The sequence below is a fragment of the Lagenorhynchus albirostris genome, chromosome 8, assembly GCF_949774975.1.
Source record: "Lagenorhynchus albirostris chromosome 8, mLagAlb1.1, whole genome shotgun sequence".
Taxonomy (NCBI): domain Eukaryota; kingdom Metazoa; phylum Chordata; class Mammalia; order Artiodactyla; family Delphinidae; genus Lagenorhynchus; species Lagenorhynchus albirostris.
In genome coordinates, this window is record NC_083102.1 from 90,318,829 (window position 1) to 90,335,887 (window position 17,059).

General features: G+C 36.7%; 1 protein-coding gene across 3 annotated transcripts in view; it reads left to right on the forward strand.

Moving 5' to 3' along the window:
• DLD (dihydrolipoamide dehydrogenase) overlaps nt 1-17,059 on the forward strand; it is a 49,320-nt gene that overhangs the window by 5,494 nt on the left and 26,767 nt on the right. For all 3 annotated transcript variants that reach the window (XR_009542055.1, XM_060157295.1, XM_060157294.1), the window contains exons 3-8: nt 3,452-3,531; nt 4,021-4,089; nt 4,659-4,728; nt 6,274-6,374; nt 6,679-6,822; nt 7,505-7,606. Coding sequence is in view for 2 of the 3 variants with exons in the window: in XM_060157295.1 (XP_060013278.1) it covers nt 3,452-3,531; nt 4,021-4,089; nt 4,659-4,728; nt 6,274-6,374; nt 6,679-6,822; nt 7,505-7,606 (566 nt within the window). In the remaining variant the exon portion in view is untranslated. The remainder of the gene's footprint in view (nt 1-3,451; nt 3,532-4,020; nt 4,090-4,658; nt 4,729-6,273; nt 6,375-6,678; nt 6,823-7,504; nt 7,607-17,059) is intronic.

Sequence of the window (17,059 nt, forward strand, 5' to 3'; positions counted from 1 at the left end):
TACAACAAGTAGCTCTTATACTCATTTAGTGAAATTGGTAATTAATAATTACTGCCTTATATTTCTTTTCCTATTCCTTTTTTTGTTTGTTTTAAAAATAATCTTGATTTATCTACATTTTGATATGTGCCTATTTCCCCTAACTATAACATAAGGTTTTTGAAGGTAGTGATGATTTCCTCATAGGGTAGGCATTCATGAAATTTGATTTCATTCTGATAATGAAGAGCTTCGTGTCATTTTAGTTGGAGTTCCTGATTGACCTGGAGATTATGGGATCATCTGAGTGTTTGAGAGGCATAATGGTGTAGGAGCATAGGCTTCAGAATCTAAAGAATATGGCTTGAATCCTGGCTGGATCAGTTACTAATTGTGCAACCTTATATAGGTTGTTTCGTTACCCTCAAGCCTTATTTTCTCCCTGTTAAATGGCAATAATAACTGTGTAACAGATATGTGCCGAGGCTTAAATAAGACAACAGGAAGCATTTAGCTCACTGCCTGGCATGTAAATTATCCAAGTGGCAGATAATATTGCCGACTGACTTCCTAAAACGTGTTGTAATTTGTTGATGATTACAGTTGGTTTGTAACCGGACACCTTTATTTCAGTGGTAGCCTTGATAATGTGGTATCCTTAGTTTCCTCATAATGATATAAGTAACATTTGTAGAGTAACTTGTAGAGCAGTTCTTCCTGCTTTTTCTTTCGGTTCATTTCATGGCGTTGACTAATTAAGTCAGTCACCTCTTATTGTACCCCAGTATTTCTTAAAGTATCAACCCGATAGCTTTCTCCTGGCATTTTACTGCCACCTGAAATGAAGATTGCTATCCAGCTGTCTTTTGCCGTTTTGGCTTAGTCATCGTTCTCTTATGCTATCAATTTGTATATCCTTTTCAGTTTTTCTTTTTCACTTTTAAAGGCTGATGCTAGTTTTGTAAAATTATATATTAAGTGTTCCCTAAATTAATGTATTTGGTTTAACTACTTTTCTATACCCTGATTTTTAAAACTACTTTAAAATTGAGAAATGCTTCTTGACAAGGAGATGGTGAGTCAGAATCAGGTATTGTAAACTGTTACTTACAAGCAGCCTTTGGTAAAGGTGAAAGCTAGCTGGTTTGTTTTTCCAGTATTTTATTATGAAAAATTTCAAACATTTAGAAAAGTTGCAAGAATTTTACAGTGAATACCCATAGATTCTTCACATTTTACTATACTTACATTATCACATATCTGTTCATCCATATACGTATCCATTCATTCTTCTTACTTTTCTGATGCGTTTCAAGGTAAATTGCAGACATTGGTGTACTTCCCCTAAATAATAGCTTATTTTTGAACCTTTGCATTGGATCATACCCTCCTATACTTTCAGTTGACAAATCTTCAGATGAAGACTTCTTTTTCCCTTCATCTTTGTGCTTCCTAGCACTTTAGTGGGATTCTGATGGAATGGTGCACTTAGTATCTTCAGTGCAAGGCGAACTATTTTTTGGTATTTTCTACGGTTTTTAAAAAGACCTAAGATGACACAGTAAATTGGGAAATAAAATGCAAGTATTTTGGCTTTTTTGTGTTTAATCAACAAACATGTATATTATAACCAAAAAAATGTTTAAAAAATCAGCAAAGAAACATGTTTTGGAGCTTGTATTTAGATTACTGTGAAATTAAAAATTAGGACCCAAACTAAGGGATATTGTTTAGGTCCTGATTTGGTTCAAGATTTGAAAATAGAAATACATTTTATTACATACTTAATTCTGAACGTGAATGAGTGAACCAAGCATTGTGGCCAAAAAGCATAAATGGATCAGTAGAAATTGAAGCAATACTTTTATCATGTATTGGACCAGCTATATTTTTTTCATGTATTGAGTAATCCTAATTATCATCTGACATAACCAAGGAGAATCAGTACTATGATTTATTCAGTAGGACGATCCTTAGATTTTGTGGATAACTGGGTTGGCTAACTTGTTAGTTGTCGTCCAACATAGAGGTTATTTGATTCTGTTCAGGCCAGCAAAGGTCTTTTGAATGATACTACACTCCCATCCCCTAGGAGGTGTGGGTTTTGTGGGGGAGGGATGATGATAAATTAAAATTGCTGTCTTTGTAGGTCAGAATATAGTTACTATACAGTGAATACTTACTATGTACGTTCCAGGTACTCTGCTAAGCTATTTGCATACATTATTTATTCTGTATTACAGCCCTATGAGGTAGATTTTCTTGTACTGTTTATTTTGCAGATGAGTAAACTGAGGCTGAAGCAGGTTAAATTACTGATCTAAGGTCAGATAGCTAGTTATTATAAAGCTTGATTATTGCCCTTGGGGATGGGTGAAACGGAGGAATGGAGTAGTTTGAATAATGGAAATACCACTGGAAGGAGAGACAGAAAAGTTAATTTTGTCTCTGCCACACGATTGCTAGATGACCTTGGGCAAGTTAATTGACCTCTCTGAACCTAGTGTTTTTTATCTGTGATATATCGGATATATGCCATCCTCACCTTCCTCCTAGGAAGTTCTGGGAAAAACATGATAATATATGTGAAAGTGTGTTAAAAACTGCTAAATGCTAGGTTGCAATGACAGTTGGGGGGGTGGAGAAGGGAGACTGTCTCTAACTCTTAACAGTTATTGTTGATTTATTTGATGTTGGATTGAGGAGAATGGGAATAATTGGACTTAATTTTACATTTGTATCATAATTATTATATTCCTCAGGCTGCTGATCAAAGTTAATTTTCAGTTTCTTATCTTTATATGATAAATGTCCAGAATAGTTCATTGAGTTCTGTTTAGCCTATTAATCTTAAACTATACAAAATGTATCGTTATTCAAATAAAGTTCAAAACGTATTTGCCATGCATTATAGGGAAGCAGAGTTTTCCCCCTGATATCTTAGAAGTTAAGTACCTGAAAAGGATATAATCAGTCTTAAATTTATTGAGAGAACTAAAGTATTATACAAAATTATCTTATTTAATCCAAACATCAATCATTTAAGACAGTGTTATTGTTCCTATATGACAGAAAAATGAGGTCACTTAGTCACACAACTAATAAGTGACAGGAGCTGAGATTTGAAGCCAGCTATGTCAGAATCCAAAGCTCAGGCTCTTTCCTTCATACAGATGTGTTAGTAAATGCCTGTCTGTTATGAAACTATGGAATTTAGCAAGGTCAGTGGGTACAAAACTCAGTTATATTTTTGTATGCTGTAATGAATAAATAGAAAACAAAATTTAAAAATCTGTGCCATTTTCAGTTATGTCAAAGAACATCAGGTACCTAGGAATGAATAGTACTGTGTAGAAAATGCTGATTATTTGTACTTTCTTGGAGGTATAAAATGTAAGATTTTTTTTTAATGTACTGTTTTTGGTCAGTATTAAGCAATTTATTGTTTTGTATCAATTTGCTTTTATTGTAGTTGATGCTGATGTAACAGTGATAGGTTCTGGTCCTGGAGGATATGTTGCTGCTATTAAAGCTGCCCAGTTAGGCTTCAAGGTAAGGTTTAGGCTCAGACTATGTGTTGATTCCTTTTCATTTGGCAAGAGTTGATCACATTCACAAAGTACTTTGCAGGTAATTAATAATGGTAAATACTTTCTTAATTCTATAAATTATATTTAGGCCTGAGACTAATGAAGAGAGAGAGTTTATTCGATTGTAGTATTTTCATGAAATGCAAAGTGAAGTCATTATTTTTCCCCTCCCCCCAATACTTTTTTGTTTTGGCTTCTAATCACACTTTGGAAGATATAGTAATAGAGCCAAAAACATGTATTTGGTTGTTAAACAAAAATATCTTTTAGAATAATTTGCTTTTGGGTTAGTATTATTCAAATAATAAATTATAAAGGAGTCTATTTCATTCTCACAAACACAGCTTCAGTAGCATGTTTTGTAGAAGAATTAAGACAGATACATTTGGAATTTTAGTGAACCGAAACATTGCAGGTTATGTGCAGTAAATAATGTTTTCTTTGGTTGTAGGCCGTCTGCGTTGAGAAAAATGAGACACTCGGTGGAACATGCTTGAACGTTGGTTGTATTCCTTCTAAGGTGAGCATATGTTTTGTGCAGTGCAGAAATTTTTTCATTAGCCACCAGCTAGAAGGATATATTGAGATTAGAATATTAAACTAATACAGTTATTAAAAAATAAACCAGGGATGATAAAAACACGTTTTTCCCTTGTTAAAACTTAAGAGTACTGTCATCAGTCTGCCATACGTTCCTGAAATACCTTCCTTGTCTCAGAATGCCTAGCCTTTGAGCTAGGCTCTGATGACAGATTCTGATGTTCCACCTTTTTTTAGCTTTGCTTTACAGTGAAACAGATAATAGGTAGTAAATTCTTCTTTTAGGCCCTTTATATATGAAAATATGACTGCTTTTTTAACCTGCCTTTCTGAAGTGTGTATTTAATTCATTGCTTTTAAAGAAAGTTTTTTTCATTCTTGTTTGTTGAACGTTTAAGTCGTTATTGTTTGTCTTAGATTAATTATGTAAGAACAGAAACTGAATTGGTGTAGTCCTATATGCTATTTCAGGTAGAGAATGTCATTTTGTAAGTGGTTTTTGATTATATATAGTTTGTGAAATTTGATAATTGAGTCTATTTCCTTTAGGCTTTATTGAATAACTCTCATTATTACCATATGGCCCACGGAAAAGATTTTGCATCTAGAGGAATTGAAAGTATGTATACCTTTCATATTTAGCAATATTATCACTTAACTTGACTCTTCTGGCTTAACTTGACTTGTGTCTCATGAGTGTGTAATATATGTTCAGTGAGGGAAGAGTAAGAAAAAGATCTTAATGTGAGAAGATTTATTTAAGAAAGAAGGCTTAAATTCATATTCCTACTATGACATCTTGTGTTCCTTTGCTAACGTGTGTGTGTGTGTGTGTGTGTGTGTGTGTGTGTGAGAGAGAGAGAGAGAGAGAGAGAGAGAGAGAGAGAGAGAGAGAGAGAGGGAGGGAGGGAGGGAGGGAGGGAGGGAGAGAGGAAGTCAGTTTTTATTTCCCTGAAACCTAGAGATCATTGGGAGGTGCTGGATTCCTGAGTGCCATGGGCAAATAATGGTGAAGGAAGCAAAGTCTCCTTAAGTTGTTGGTAGTGGAAAGAGATGCAGGGAGAGGGGGAAGGATGCAGCATAGTGGAAAAGAAGGACATTTCATAACGTTTTAATTTGTTATGTCATATCTCCTGCCATTCTTTTTGGACTGTTTTCATTTCATCCTTCTTCTCCAGTTATTGTTGTTTACAGATATATATAATATATAGATATAGATATAGAAATATATAGAGATATAGATATATCTTCCTTCTAGGAGGGGCCAAAACACACCTTGGTTGAAGGGGGGGGTGTTAGTTGATTTTCCTTCATTTATTTCTTTGTAGCAGTAGGTTTCTGAAAGATTGGGCTGTAGTGTAGGCAGGCAGGAAGGTATAGGAGTGATGTATATACATTAAAGCAAATATATTAAGCTAGATGAAAAGTAAAATCAAAACTCACTTTCTGTACCCACAAAGGAAAGAAGAGACAGGGTTAGTCAAAGACGTGCATTGTAGGTAAAGCTTCAGGTTCTAGCTCTGTGACTTTAGGTAAATCAAATCTCTCAGGGCCTCTCTTTCCTCATCTTTAAGATAATGTGTTGGTTGCATGAGCTGATTTCTGAGGTATTACATGTAATGTTCTGTTGAGTTTGAGTTTCTTTATCTTCTGAGTTGCTTCAGAGTTTTCTTCTGAATTAAATGAGTGAGTAAAATCTAGTTTATTAAATTCTTTTATATTAAGCTTCTGTATTTGAAGTTTTCAAATGTGTATTTTTAGTAGTTTCATGAAATTTACCCTTTTGTTTGCAATTTCCAGTGATGTTTTACTTTGCCATTTTTATCAATACTTAAATTTAAATCTCTTCCAGATTTATAGTTATCATAAGGTCTTTGGAGAATATATTGTCATAATGGGTATAATGTTTTATTTTGGACTTGGTTTTTCCTGAAGATGGACTCTTTACAGTGTGTAATAGGTTCTGTTATTGTGATAGGATGCTGTTTGCCTTTTGCCAGCTACGATTATTGTATCAGTTATTAGATTAAATATTTTTAATACTGCCTTTTATACAGTTCTGTAAGTATTAGGCTGCAGTTTTTTAGACCTTGATTAGTGAAAAATATCACACATTGCTCCAGGAATTTAGCTATGGACTAAAGATTTATTTAACAAATTACAGTGTCTGAAGTTCGCTTGAATTTAGAGAAGATGATGGAGCAGAAGAGTAATGCAGTAAAAGCTTTAACGGGTGGAATTGCCCACTTATTCAAACAGAATAAGGTCAGTGTGTTTAATGTTCAAATTTTTGCTTTATTTTATATCCACCTTAACATTGCTTTATGCTCACAGTGATGTTATTAGAACTTGGCTGCTGGAGAATATTTAATTTAAAACAGTATGTTAACCTGAAATAGATTTCCCTGATACATATAACAAAACGTGTGCTGTTCCATACGTAGCATTACTAAGTAGGGAAGTATTTTGTATTGGATAAATTATTTAATAGTTTTTTCTTATTAATCATATTTGTTACTCCAAAAAATTATTTTAAACTTTGTGAATTTATAAACATTATTTTATAAAGGTTGCTCATGTAAATGGATATGGAAAGATAACTGGGAAAAATCAGGTCACCGCTACGAAAGCCGATGGCAGCACTCAAGTTATTGATACAAAGAACATTCTTATAGCCACAGGTTCAGAAGTCACTCCTTTTCCTGGAATTACGGTATTTACATGTTTTACAACTGTCACAACCTTCCTACAGAAATATGTTTTATAAACGACTTTATGCTCTTTATGAACTTTGAATGACAGGTCTCTGACTGAAGTACTATATGTTGACAGTCATTCAGCTTTGGAAAATTGCCTGTCTTTATTCTCCAGTGATCGTGACCAGAAATAGAACACTGTATATTAAGATATATTTCAATTCAATATGAAGTTGAAATTGACCATTTTGTTTTGAAATGCTGAATGATAAATTTTTAAGTGAGCATTTTTTTTAAGTGAGCATTTTTTTTTTTTTTTTTTTTTTTTTTTGCGTTACACGGGCCTCTCACTGTCGTGGCCTCTCCCACTGCAGAGCACAGGCTCCGGACGCACAGGCTCAGCGGCCATGGCTCACGGGCCCAGCCGCTCCGTGGCATGTGGGATCTTCCCGGATCGGGGCATGAACCCGTGTCCCCTGCATCGGCAGGCGGACTCTCAACCACTGCGCCACCAGGGAAGCCCTTAAGTGAGCATTTTTAATGGGTTTTGTTAAAATTGAGTCTATGGATAAAAGTTGTAAGTAGCTCAAAGCAAATAAATGACTTAGTATTTTTAGTGATTATACTGAGTGAGATCACAGTTTATAATCAGTAGGTTTTTCCAAATAATTTTGATTGTACCTTTTTTTAAAATTACAGATTGATGAAGATACAGTAGTGTCATCTACAGGTGCTTTGTCTTTAAAAAAAGTTCCAGAAAAGATGGTTGTCATTGGTGCAGGAGTAATAGGTGTAGAATTGGTGAGTGATGTTTATTTATTTATTTATTTTTTACATCTTTATTGGAGTATAATAGCTTTACAATGGTGTGTTAGTTTCTGCTTTATTACAAAGTGAATCAGTTATACATATACATATGTTCCCATATGTCTTCCCTCTTGCGTCTCCCTCCCACCCTCCCTATCCCACCCCTCCAGGCGGTCACAAAGCACCGAGCTGATCTCCCTGTGCTATGCGGCTGCTTCCCACTAGCTATCTACCTTACGTTTGGTAGTGTATATATGTCCATGCCTCTCTCTCGCTTTGTCACAGCTTACCCTTCCCGCTTCCCATATCCTCAAGTCCATTCTCTAGTAGGTCTGTGTCTTTATTCCTGTCTTACCCCTAGGTTCTTCATGACATTTTTTTTTCTTAAATTCCATATATATGTGTTAGCATACGGTATTTGTCTTTCTCTTTCTGACTTACTTCACTCCGTATGACAGACTCTAGGTCTATCCACCTCAGTACAAATAGCTCAATATTGTTTCTTTTTATGGCTGAGTAATACTCCATTGTATATATGGCCACGTCTTTATCCATTCATCCGTTGATAGACACTTAGGTTGTTTCCATCTCCGGGCTATTGTAAATAGAGCTGCAATGAACATTTTGGTACATGACTCTTTTTGAATTATGGTTTTCTCAGGGTATATGTCCAGTAGTGGGATTGCTGGGTCATATGGTAGTTCTATTTGTAGTTTTTTAAGGAACCTCCATACTGTTCTCCATAGTGGCTGTACCAATTCACATTCCCACCAGCAGTGCAAGAGTGTTCCCTTTTCTCCACACCCTCTCCAGCATTTATTGTTTCTAGATTTTTTGATGATGGCCATTCTGACTGGTGTGAGATGATATTTCATTGTAGTTTTGATTTGCATTACTCTAATGATTAATGATGTTGAGCATTCTTTCATCTGTTTGTTGGCAGTCTGTATATCTTCTTTGGAGAAATGTCTATTTAGGTCTTCTGCCCAGTTGAATTGGGTTGTTTGTTTTTTTGTTACTGAGGTGAGTGATGTTTTTTCTGCCCCTTATTTCTTGGAGTTGGACGGGACTTAGTGGTGCTGTGTTTGATTCTTTGTATAACATCACAGGTAGATCAGCATTGAGGGTTTTTTTTCTTTTTTAAATATTTATGTACGTCCATTAGTTTTTTATTTTTGTAATTTTTTTAGAAAAATTTTTGGCTGCTTTGGGTCTTCATAGTTGCATGCGGGCTTTCTCTAGATGTGGCAGGCAGGGGCTACTCTGTGGCAGTGCGCAGGCTTCTCATTACGGTGGCTTCTCTTCTTGCGGAGCACGGGCTCTAGGTGCGCGGGCTTCAGTAGTTGCGGCACGCAAGCTCAGTAGTTGTGGCTCACGGGCTCTAGAACGCAGGCTCAGTAGTTGTGGTGCATGGACTTAGTTGCTCCCCGGCATGTGGGATCTTCCCGGACCAGGGATCAAACCCGTGTTCCCTGCATTGTCAGGAGGATTCTTAACCACTGCACCACCAAGGAAGTCCCAGCATGGAGTTTTGCTTAGACACTTATCTAGTAGTAAAGAATTTTCAAGGCAACCTATTTAAGTAATCATTAGGACATTCTCTTTTGTTTTGAAATCTGCTTCCCTGTATCTTTCACATTTCCTATTCCCTAGAACTGGACTAATTTTAAAAAATCTACCAGCCCTTCAGGTATTTAAATCTGCCAGCCCTTCGACCCTTCAGCAGACAGCTCTCATTCTTAGTGAATTACATTTCAGATAAAGACATGACTTATGTGACCTGACTTTTCCCTGCTCCTCCATCCTCATCTCGATCCCTCTTAACTCAGGTTTTAGAAATGTCAGACTACTTGAAGTTCTCTGAATACTGTGCTGTCTCCTACCTTTTCGCTGCCTGGTTCTCCCTTCTTGTCCATCTGGCAGATTTCATGTTTGTCCAGTGACCTCTATGTATTTCAGGAGTCCTTTCCCAGGGCCGTTTTACCTTGTAATCGCCAAGAATGGCTCTACTTCTGAAATCACAAATCCAGACATTTTATTCTCTAACCATAAGCTCCTTTCCTCTTATTAAGTTATTCCTCAGGTAGACAGGTTCTGTAACTTAATCAAGTTTTCTAGTTCCTAGATCCCTCTTATGATTTTGCTCTCTGCCTTTTGTCCCGTCTTGACTGCTTTCCCGAGCAGGTTAGATTCTATAATGTGTCTTTTGTCTTTCCACAGAATATTCTCTTTCCTCTTACCTCAGTTACACAAGGACTCATAAATATTTGCAGCCTAATCCTTTCTCCTTGCCTCTGAATTTTTATATCTGAATACTTACCAGCATCTCTGTTTGTAGGTCTCACAGGCACTCAGTTCAGTAAGTGCCTCTTAACCTTTCTCTCCCTCTTTCACTCCCCAAAATAAAACAAAGCCTGTTTCTTTTCTAACATTTCCTATTTCTGAGTGGTACTGCCATCTATGTGGAGGCCTAAAGAAGTTTGGAAACTATATGTGACCTCTCCCATGCTTTCGTGTCGTATATTGAGTCAGTCCCTGCATTGTAATGTGATACTACCTGTTAGGTGGCTCATAAATATATCCTCTTATTTTTTTTTTATTTTTCTTTTTGTGGTACGCGGGCCTCTCACTGTTGTGGCCTCTCCCGTTGTGGAGCACAGGCTCCGGATGCGCAGGCTCAGCAGCCATGGCTCATGGGCCCAGCCGCTCTGCGGCATGTGGGATCTTCCCGGACGAGGGCACGAACCGGTGTTCCCTGCATCGGCAGGTGCACTCTCAACCACTGTGCCACCAGGGAAGCCCCTCTTCTTTTCATGTATCTACTTAGATCCCAGTTCATGCCAAGATCATGTCTTACCCTGGGTTTCTCTTACTTCTTTAACTTTTTCTAATCTGTTTTCCCCAGAGTGGCTGAAGTGATTTTTCTCTAACACAAATGTAATTATGTCTCTTCCCTGCTGAAAACGCCTCAATGACTCATTATAGCTGTTAGGATAAGTACAAACTCTTAAATGTTGGTTGGTGCTGGCTCAAATCTCCAGCCTCATTTCTAACCCCTTTCCCTCTCAAACTATGTTCAAGGTATAGTGAAATATCAGTTCCTGAACAAGCTGCATTCTTTATCTGTAGGTAGACCTTCCTTCTGTTTGGAACATTTCATCCCTCTACGAGTTACTGCACTTTCTGAGCCCTTCCCTGCCTACCTAGATGGCCTTAGGTACTCTTGCTGAGTGTTCCATCGCAGCCTATACTTCTTGTTCTAGCATTTATCTTGCTTTCTTGATGTTACTTGTTCACTTGTCTCTCTTTCATTAAATCATAAACTCCATGAGGGTAGAGATGCTGGCTGTTTCATTTACTGTGTGTCTTTAGGATCTAGCATAGTGGCTGATCTGTAATAAGTACTCATGTATTAGCTTTTATTATTGCTCTATAAACATTTGTTGATATAATAAATACCTTTCAAATGTCACCTTAGAAGTTACGTTTTTAGTGGAGACTTCTGTTTAAGAAAGCTCAGGTCTTTCCTTCTTCGAGTCTTCAGTATAATGTGTCTGCATCTTTGCATCATCTACTAATAATAGTATATTGAATCTATTTGTTTATGTCTGTCTTTTTTATAGGACCATAAGCTCCTTAAAGGCAGAGATTGAGTTTTATTCATATTTAAATCTCCATTGCTTTTCTTTTTTTGTTGTTGTTTTTTGTTTTGTTTTGTTTTCTTGTCTGCACCACACCGCATGCAGGATCTTAGTTCCCCGACCAGGGATTGATCCCGTGCCCCCTAGAGTGGAAGCACGGAGTCTTAACCACTGGACCACCATGGAAGTCCCTGATACTACAGTCTTTAACCAGTTATAAACATAACTGAATACCTTGCTGATACCAAAATATGCTACATTAACCAGCCCAGAAAACCAGCCCATACTTTTAGAAAATAAAGTATGGGTTGTTTAAATGACCTGTTTGAAACACTTCTGGTAGTGTCTAATGATTGTCAAAGCAGCTGTTTAAAAATCTCTTCTAGTATTTAGCAGAGATTGACCTCTGCTCCACATTTCAGAGTCTATTCTTTTTTCTTTTATTTTTTAACTTTTTATTTATATTGGAGTATAGTTGATTAACAATGTTGTGTTAGTTTCAGGTGTACAGCGTAGTGATTAAGTTATATGTATATATGTATTCTTTTTCAAATTCTTCTCCATTTAGGTTGTTATTATATTGATATATATTGATCAGAGTTCCCTGTGCTATACAGTAGGTCCTTATTGGTTATCCATTTTAAATATACTAGTATGTACATATCAATCCCAAATTTCCTAACTTCATTTGTATATTTCTTTTTTCAACCTCACATATAAGCGATATCATATGATATTTGTCTTTCTCTGTCTGACTTCATTCAGTGTGACAATCTCTAGGTCCATCCATGTTGCTGCAAATTGCATTATTTCATTCTTTTTATTGGCTGAGTAATAACACCTTTGTATATATGTACCACATGTTCTTTATCCATTCATCTGTCAGTGGACATTTAGGTTGCTTCCATGTCTTGGCTATTGTAAACAGTGCTGCAGTGAACATTGGGGTGCACGTATTCTTTTGGACCATGTTTTTCTCTGGATATATGCCCAGGAATGGGATTGCAGGATCATATGGTAGCTTTATTTTCAGTTTTTTAAGGAACCTCCATACTGTTCTCCACAGTGGCTATACCAATTTACATTCCCACCAACAGTGTAGGAGGGGTCCCTTCTCTACACGCCCTCTCCAGCATTTATTGTTTGTGGATTTTTTGATGATAGTCATTTTGACTGGTTTAAGGTGATATCTCATTGTAGTTTTTTTTTTAAGACTTTTTTTTTTTTGATTTGGACCATTTAAAAATCTTTTTGAATTTGTTACAGTATTGCTTCTGTTTTATGTTTTGGTTTTTTTGGCTGCGAGGAGTGTGGGATCTTAGCTCCCCCACCAGGGATTGAACCTGTACCTCCTGCATTGGACTGCCAGGGAAGTCCCCTCATTGTAGTTTTGATTTGCATTTCTCTAATAATTAGCGATGTTGAGCATCTTTTCATGTGCCTCTTGGCCTTCTGTATATCTTCTTTGGAGAAATGTCTGTTTAGGTCTTCTGTCCATTTTTTGATTGGGTTGTTTGTTTTTATGATATTAAGCCCTATGAGCTGTTTGTAAAGTTTGGAGACTAATCTCTTGTCGGTTGCATCATTTGTAAATATTTTCTCCCATTCTGTGGGTTGCCTTTTCATTTTGTTTGTGGTTTCCTTTGCTGTGCAAAAGCTTTTGAGTTTAATTAGGTCCCATTTGTTTTTGTTTTTATTTCAGTAAGTCTGGGAGATGGATTGAGAAAGATATGACTGTGATTTATGTCAGGGAGTGTTCTGCCTATGTTTTCCTCTAAAAGTTTTATGGTGTTCAGTCTTATATTTAGGTCTTTAATCCATTTTGAGTTTATTTTCGTGTATGGTGTTAGAGTATTTTAATTTCATTTTTTTTTACATGTAGTTGTCCAGTTTTCCCAGCACCATTTATTGAAGAGACTGTCTTTCCTCTATCGTATAGTCTTGCCTCCTTTATTGTAGATTAATTGACCATAGGTGCATGGATTTATTTCTGGGCTTTCTATCCTGTTCCATTAATCTGTATGTCTGTTTCTGTGCCAGTACCATACTGTTTTGATAACTATAGCTTTGTAGTATAGTCTGAAGTCAGGGAGCCTGATTCCTCCAGCTCCATTTTTCTTTCTCAAGATTGCTTTGGCTATTTGGGGTCTTTTGTTTCTCCATACAAACTTTAAGATTTTTTGTTCTAGTTCTGTGAACAGTACCGTTGGTACTTTGTTAGGGATTGCATTGAATCTGTAGATTGCCTTTGGTAGGATAGTCATTTTGACAATATTGATTCTATCCAAGAACATGGTATATCTCTCCATCTGTTGTGTTGTCTTCGATTTCTTTCATCAGTGTAGTATAGTTTTCAGAGTACAGGTGTTTTATCTCCTTAGGTAGGTTTATTCCTAGGTATTTTATTCTTTTTGCTGTGATGGTAAATGGGATTGTTTCTTTAATTTCTCTCTCTGATCTTTTGTTGTTAGTGTATAGAAATGCAACAGATTTCTGTGTATTAATTTTGTAACCTGCAACTTTACCGAATTCATGATTATGGGCTCTAGTAGTTTTCTGGTACAGTCTTCAGCATTTTCTATGTATAGTATCATGTCATCTGCAGACAGTGACAGTTTAACTTCTTCTTTTCCAGTTTGGATTCCTTTTATTTCTTTTTTTTTTTTCTTTGATTGCTGTAGCTAAGACTTCCAAAACTATGTTGAATAAAAGTGGTGAGAGTGGACATCCTTGTTTTGTTGAGTATGATGTTAACTGTACGTTTGTCATATATAGCCTTTATTATGTTGAGGTATGTTCCCTCTGTGCTCACTCTCTGTAGAGTTTTTATCATAAATGGGTGTTGAATTTTGTCAAAAGCTTTTTCTCCATCTATTGAGATGATCACATGGTTTTTATTTCTCAGTTTGTTGATGTGGTGTATCACACTGATTGATTTGTGGATACTGAAAAATCCTTGCATCCCTGGGATAAATCCCCCTTGATTGTGGTGTATGATCCTTTTAATGTATCATTGGATTCAGATTTGCTAGTATTTTGTTGAGGATTTTTGCATCTATGTTCATCAGTGATATTGGCCTGTAATTTTCTTTTTTTGTGGTATCTTTGTCTGGTTTTGGTATAAGGGTCATCACCGTCATAGAATGAGTTCCAGAGTTTTCCTTCCTCTGCAGTTTTTTGGAACAGTTTCAGAAGTGTAGGTGTCACCTCTTCTCTAAATGTTTGATAGAATTTGTCTGTGAAGCCATCTGGTCCTGGATGTTTGTTTTTGGGTAGTTTTTAAGTCACAGTTTCAATTTCGGTGCTTGTGATTGGTCTGTTCATATTTTCTATTTCTTCCTGGTTCAGTCTTGGGAGATTGTACCTTTTGAAGAATTTGTCCATTTCTTCCACGTTGTCCATTTTACTGGCATATAGTTGCTTGTAGTAGTGTCTTATGATCCTTTGTATTTCTGTGGTATCAGTTGTAACTTCTCCAGTTTCATTTCAAATTTTATTGATTTGAGTCCTCTCCCTTTTTTTTCTTGACAAGTCTGGCTAAAGGTTTATCAGTTTCACCTTTTCAAAGAACCAGCTTTTAGTTTCATTGATCTTTGCTGTTGTCTCTATTTCATTCATTTCTGCTCTGATCTTTATTTCTTTCCTTCTACTAACTTTAGCTTTTGTTTGTTCTTTCTCTAGTTGCTTTAGGTGTAAAGTTAGGTTGTTTGGGATTTTTCTTACTTCCTGAGGTAAGATTGTATTGCTGTAAACTTCTGTCTTAGAACTGCTTTTGCTGCATCCCATAGGTTTTGGATTGTTGTGCTTTTGTTTTCATTTGTCTCTAGGTTTTGTTGTTATTTTGTTTTGTTTTGTTTTTGCCAAGCCGGGCGGCATGTGAGATCCTAGTTTCCTGACCAGGGATCCATCCATTGGTTGTTCAGTAGCATATTGTTTACCCTCCATGTGTTTGTGTTTTTTAGCTTTTTTCTTGTAGTTGATTTCTAATCTCATAGTGATGTGGTTGGAAAAGATGCTTGGTATGATTTCAGTTTTCTTAAATTTACCGAGGCTCATTTTGTGACCCAGCACATGGTCAGTTCTGGAGAATATTCCACGTGCCCTTGAGAAGAATGTGTATTCTGCTGCTTTTGCTTTTTTTTTTTTTAATAAATTTATTTATTTTTGGCTGTGTTAGATCTTCGTTTCTGCACATGGGCTTTCTCTAGTTGTGGCGAGTGGGGGCTACTCTTTGTTGCGGTGCACAGGCTTCTCATTGAGGTGGCTTCTCTTTATTGCGGAGCACGGGTTCTAGGCGCGCGGGCTTTGTAGTTGTGGCTCGCGGGCTTAGTTGCTCCGCGGCCTGTGGGATCTTCCCGGACCAGGGCTTAAACCCATGTTCCCTGCATTGGCAGGTGATTCTCAACCACTGCACCACCAGGGAAGTCCCCTATTCTGCTGCTTTTGGATGGAATGCTCTCTAATTATCAATTAAGTCCATCTGGTCTAATGTGTCATTTAAGGCCTGTGTTTCTTTGCTGATTTTCTGTCTGGATGATCTGTCCATTATGAAAATGGGGTGTTAAAAGTCCTCCACTATTATTGTGTTAGTGTCGATTTCTCCCTTTATGGCTGTTAGTATTTGCTTTATGTATTGAGGTGCACCTATGTTAGGTGCATATATATTTACAATTGTTATATCTTTTTCTTGGACTGATCCCTTGATCATTATGTAGTGTCCTTCTTTGTCTCTTAAAACAGTCTTTATTTTAAGGTCTATTTTGTCTGATACAAGTATTGCTACCCCAGCTTTCTTTTGATTTCCATTTGTGTGGAATACCTTTTTCCATCCCCTCACTTTCAGTCTGTATGTGTCCCTAGGTCTGAAGTGGGTCTCTTATAGACAGCATATACACAGGTCTTGTTTTTGTATCCATTCAGCAAGCCTGTGTCTTTTGGTTGGAGCATTTAATCCATTTACGTTTAAGGTAATTACCGGTATGTATGTTCCTATTGCCATTTTCTTAATTGTTTTGGCTTTGTTTTTCTAGGTGTTTTTTCTTCCCTTTCTCTTTTGTTTTCTTCTCTTGTGGTTTGATGACCATCTTTAGTGTTGTGTTTGGGTTGCTTTTTCTCTTTTGTGTTTGTACGTATTGTAGGTTTGGGGTTTGCTCTGCCCATAAGATTTTGATATAGCTGTCTATATATGTATAAGGTTGTTTTAAGTTACTGGTCTCTTTCTTGCCTAGAGAAGTTCCTTTAGGATTTTTTGGTAAGCTGGTCTGGTTTTGCTGAGTTCTAGCTTTTGCTTGTCTGTAAAGCTTTTGATTTCTCCATCAAATCTGAATGAGAGCCTTGCTGGGTAGAGTATTCTTGGTTGTAGGTTCTTCCCTATCATCACTTTAAATATATCGTGTGACTTTTTTCTGGCCTGCAGAGTTTCTGCTGAGAAATCAGCTGATAACCTTATGGGAGTTCCCTTGTATTTGTCATTTTTCCCTTGTTGCTTTTAATATTTTTTCTTTGTGTTTAATTTTTGTCAGTTTGATTACTGTGTGTCTTGGCGTGTTCCTCCTTCAGTTTATTCTGCCTGGGACTCCCTGCGCTTCCTGGACTTGGGTGACTGTTTCCTTTCCCATGTTAGGGAAGTTTTCAGCTATTATCTCTTCAAATATTTTCTCAGGTCCTTTCTGTCTCTCTTCTCCTTTTGGGACCCCTATAATGCGAATGTTGGTGCGTTTAATGATGTCCCAGAGGTCTCTTAGACTGTTTTCATTTCTTTTCATTCTTTATTTATTCTGTTCACACTGTGATTTCCACCATTCTG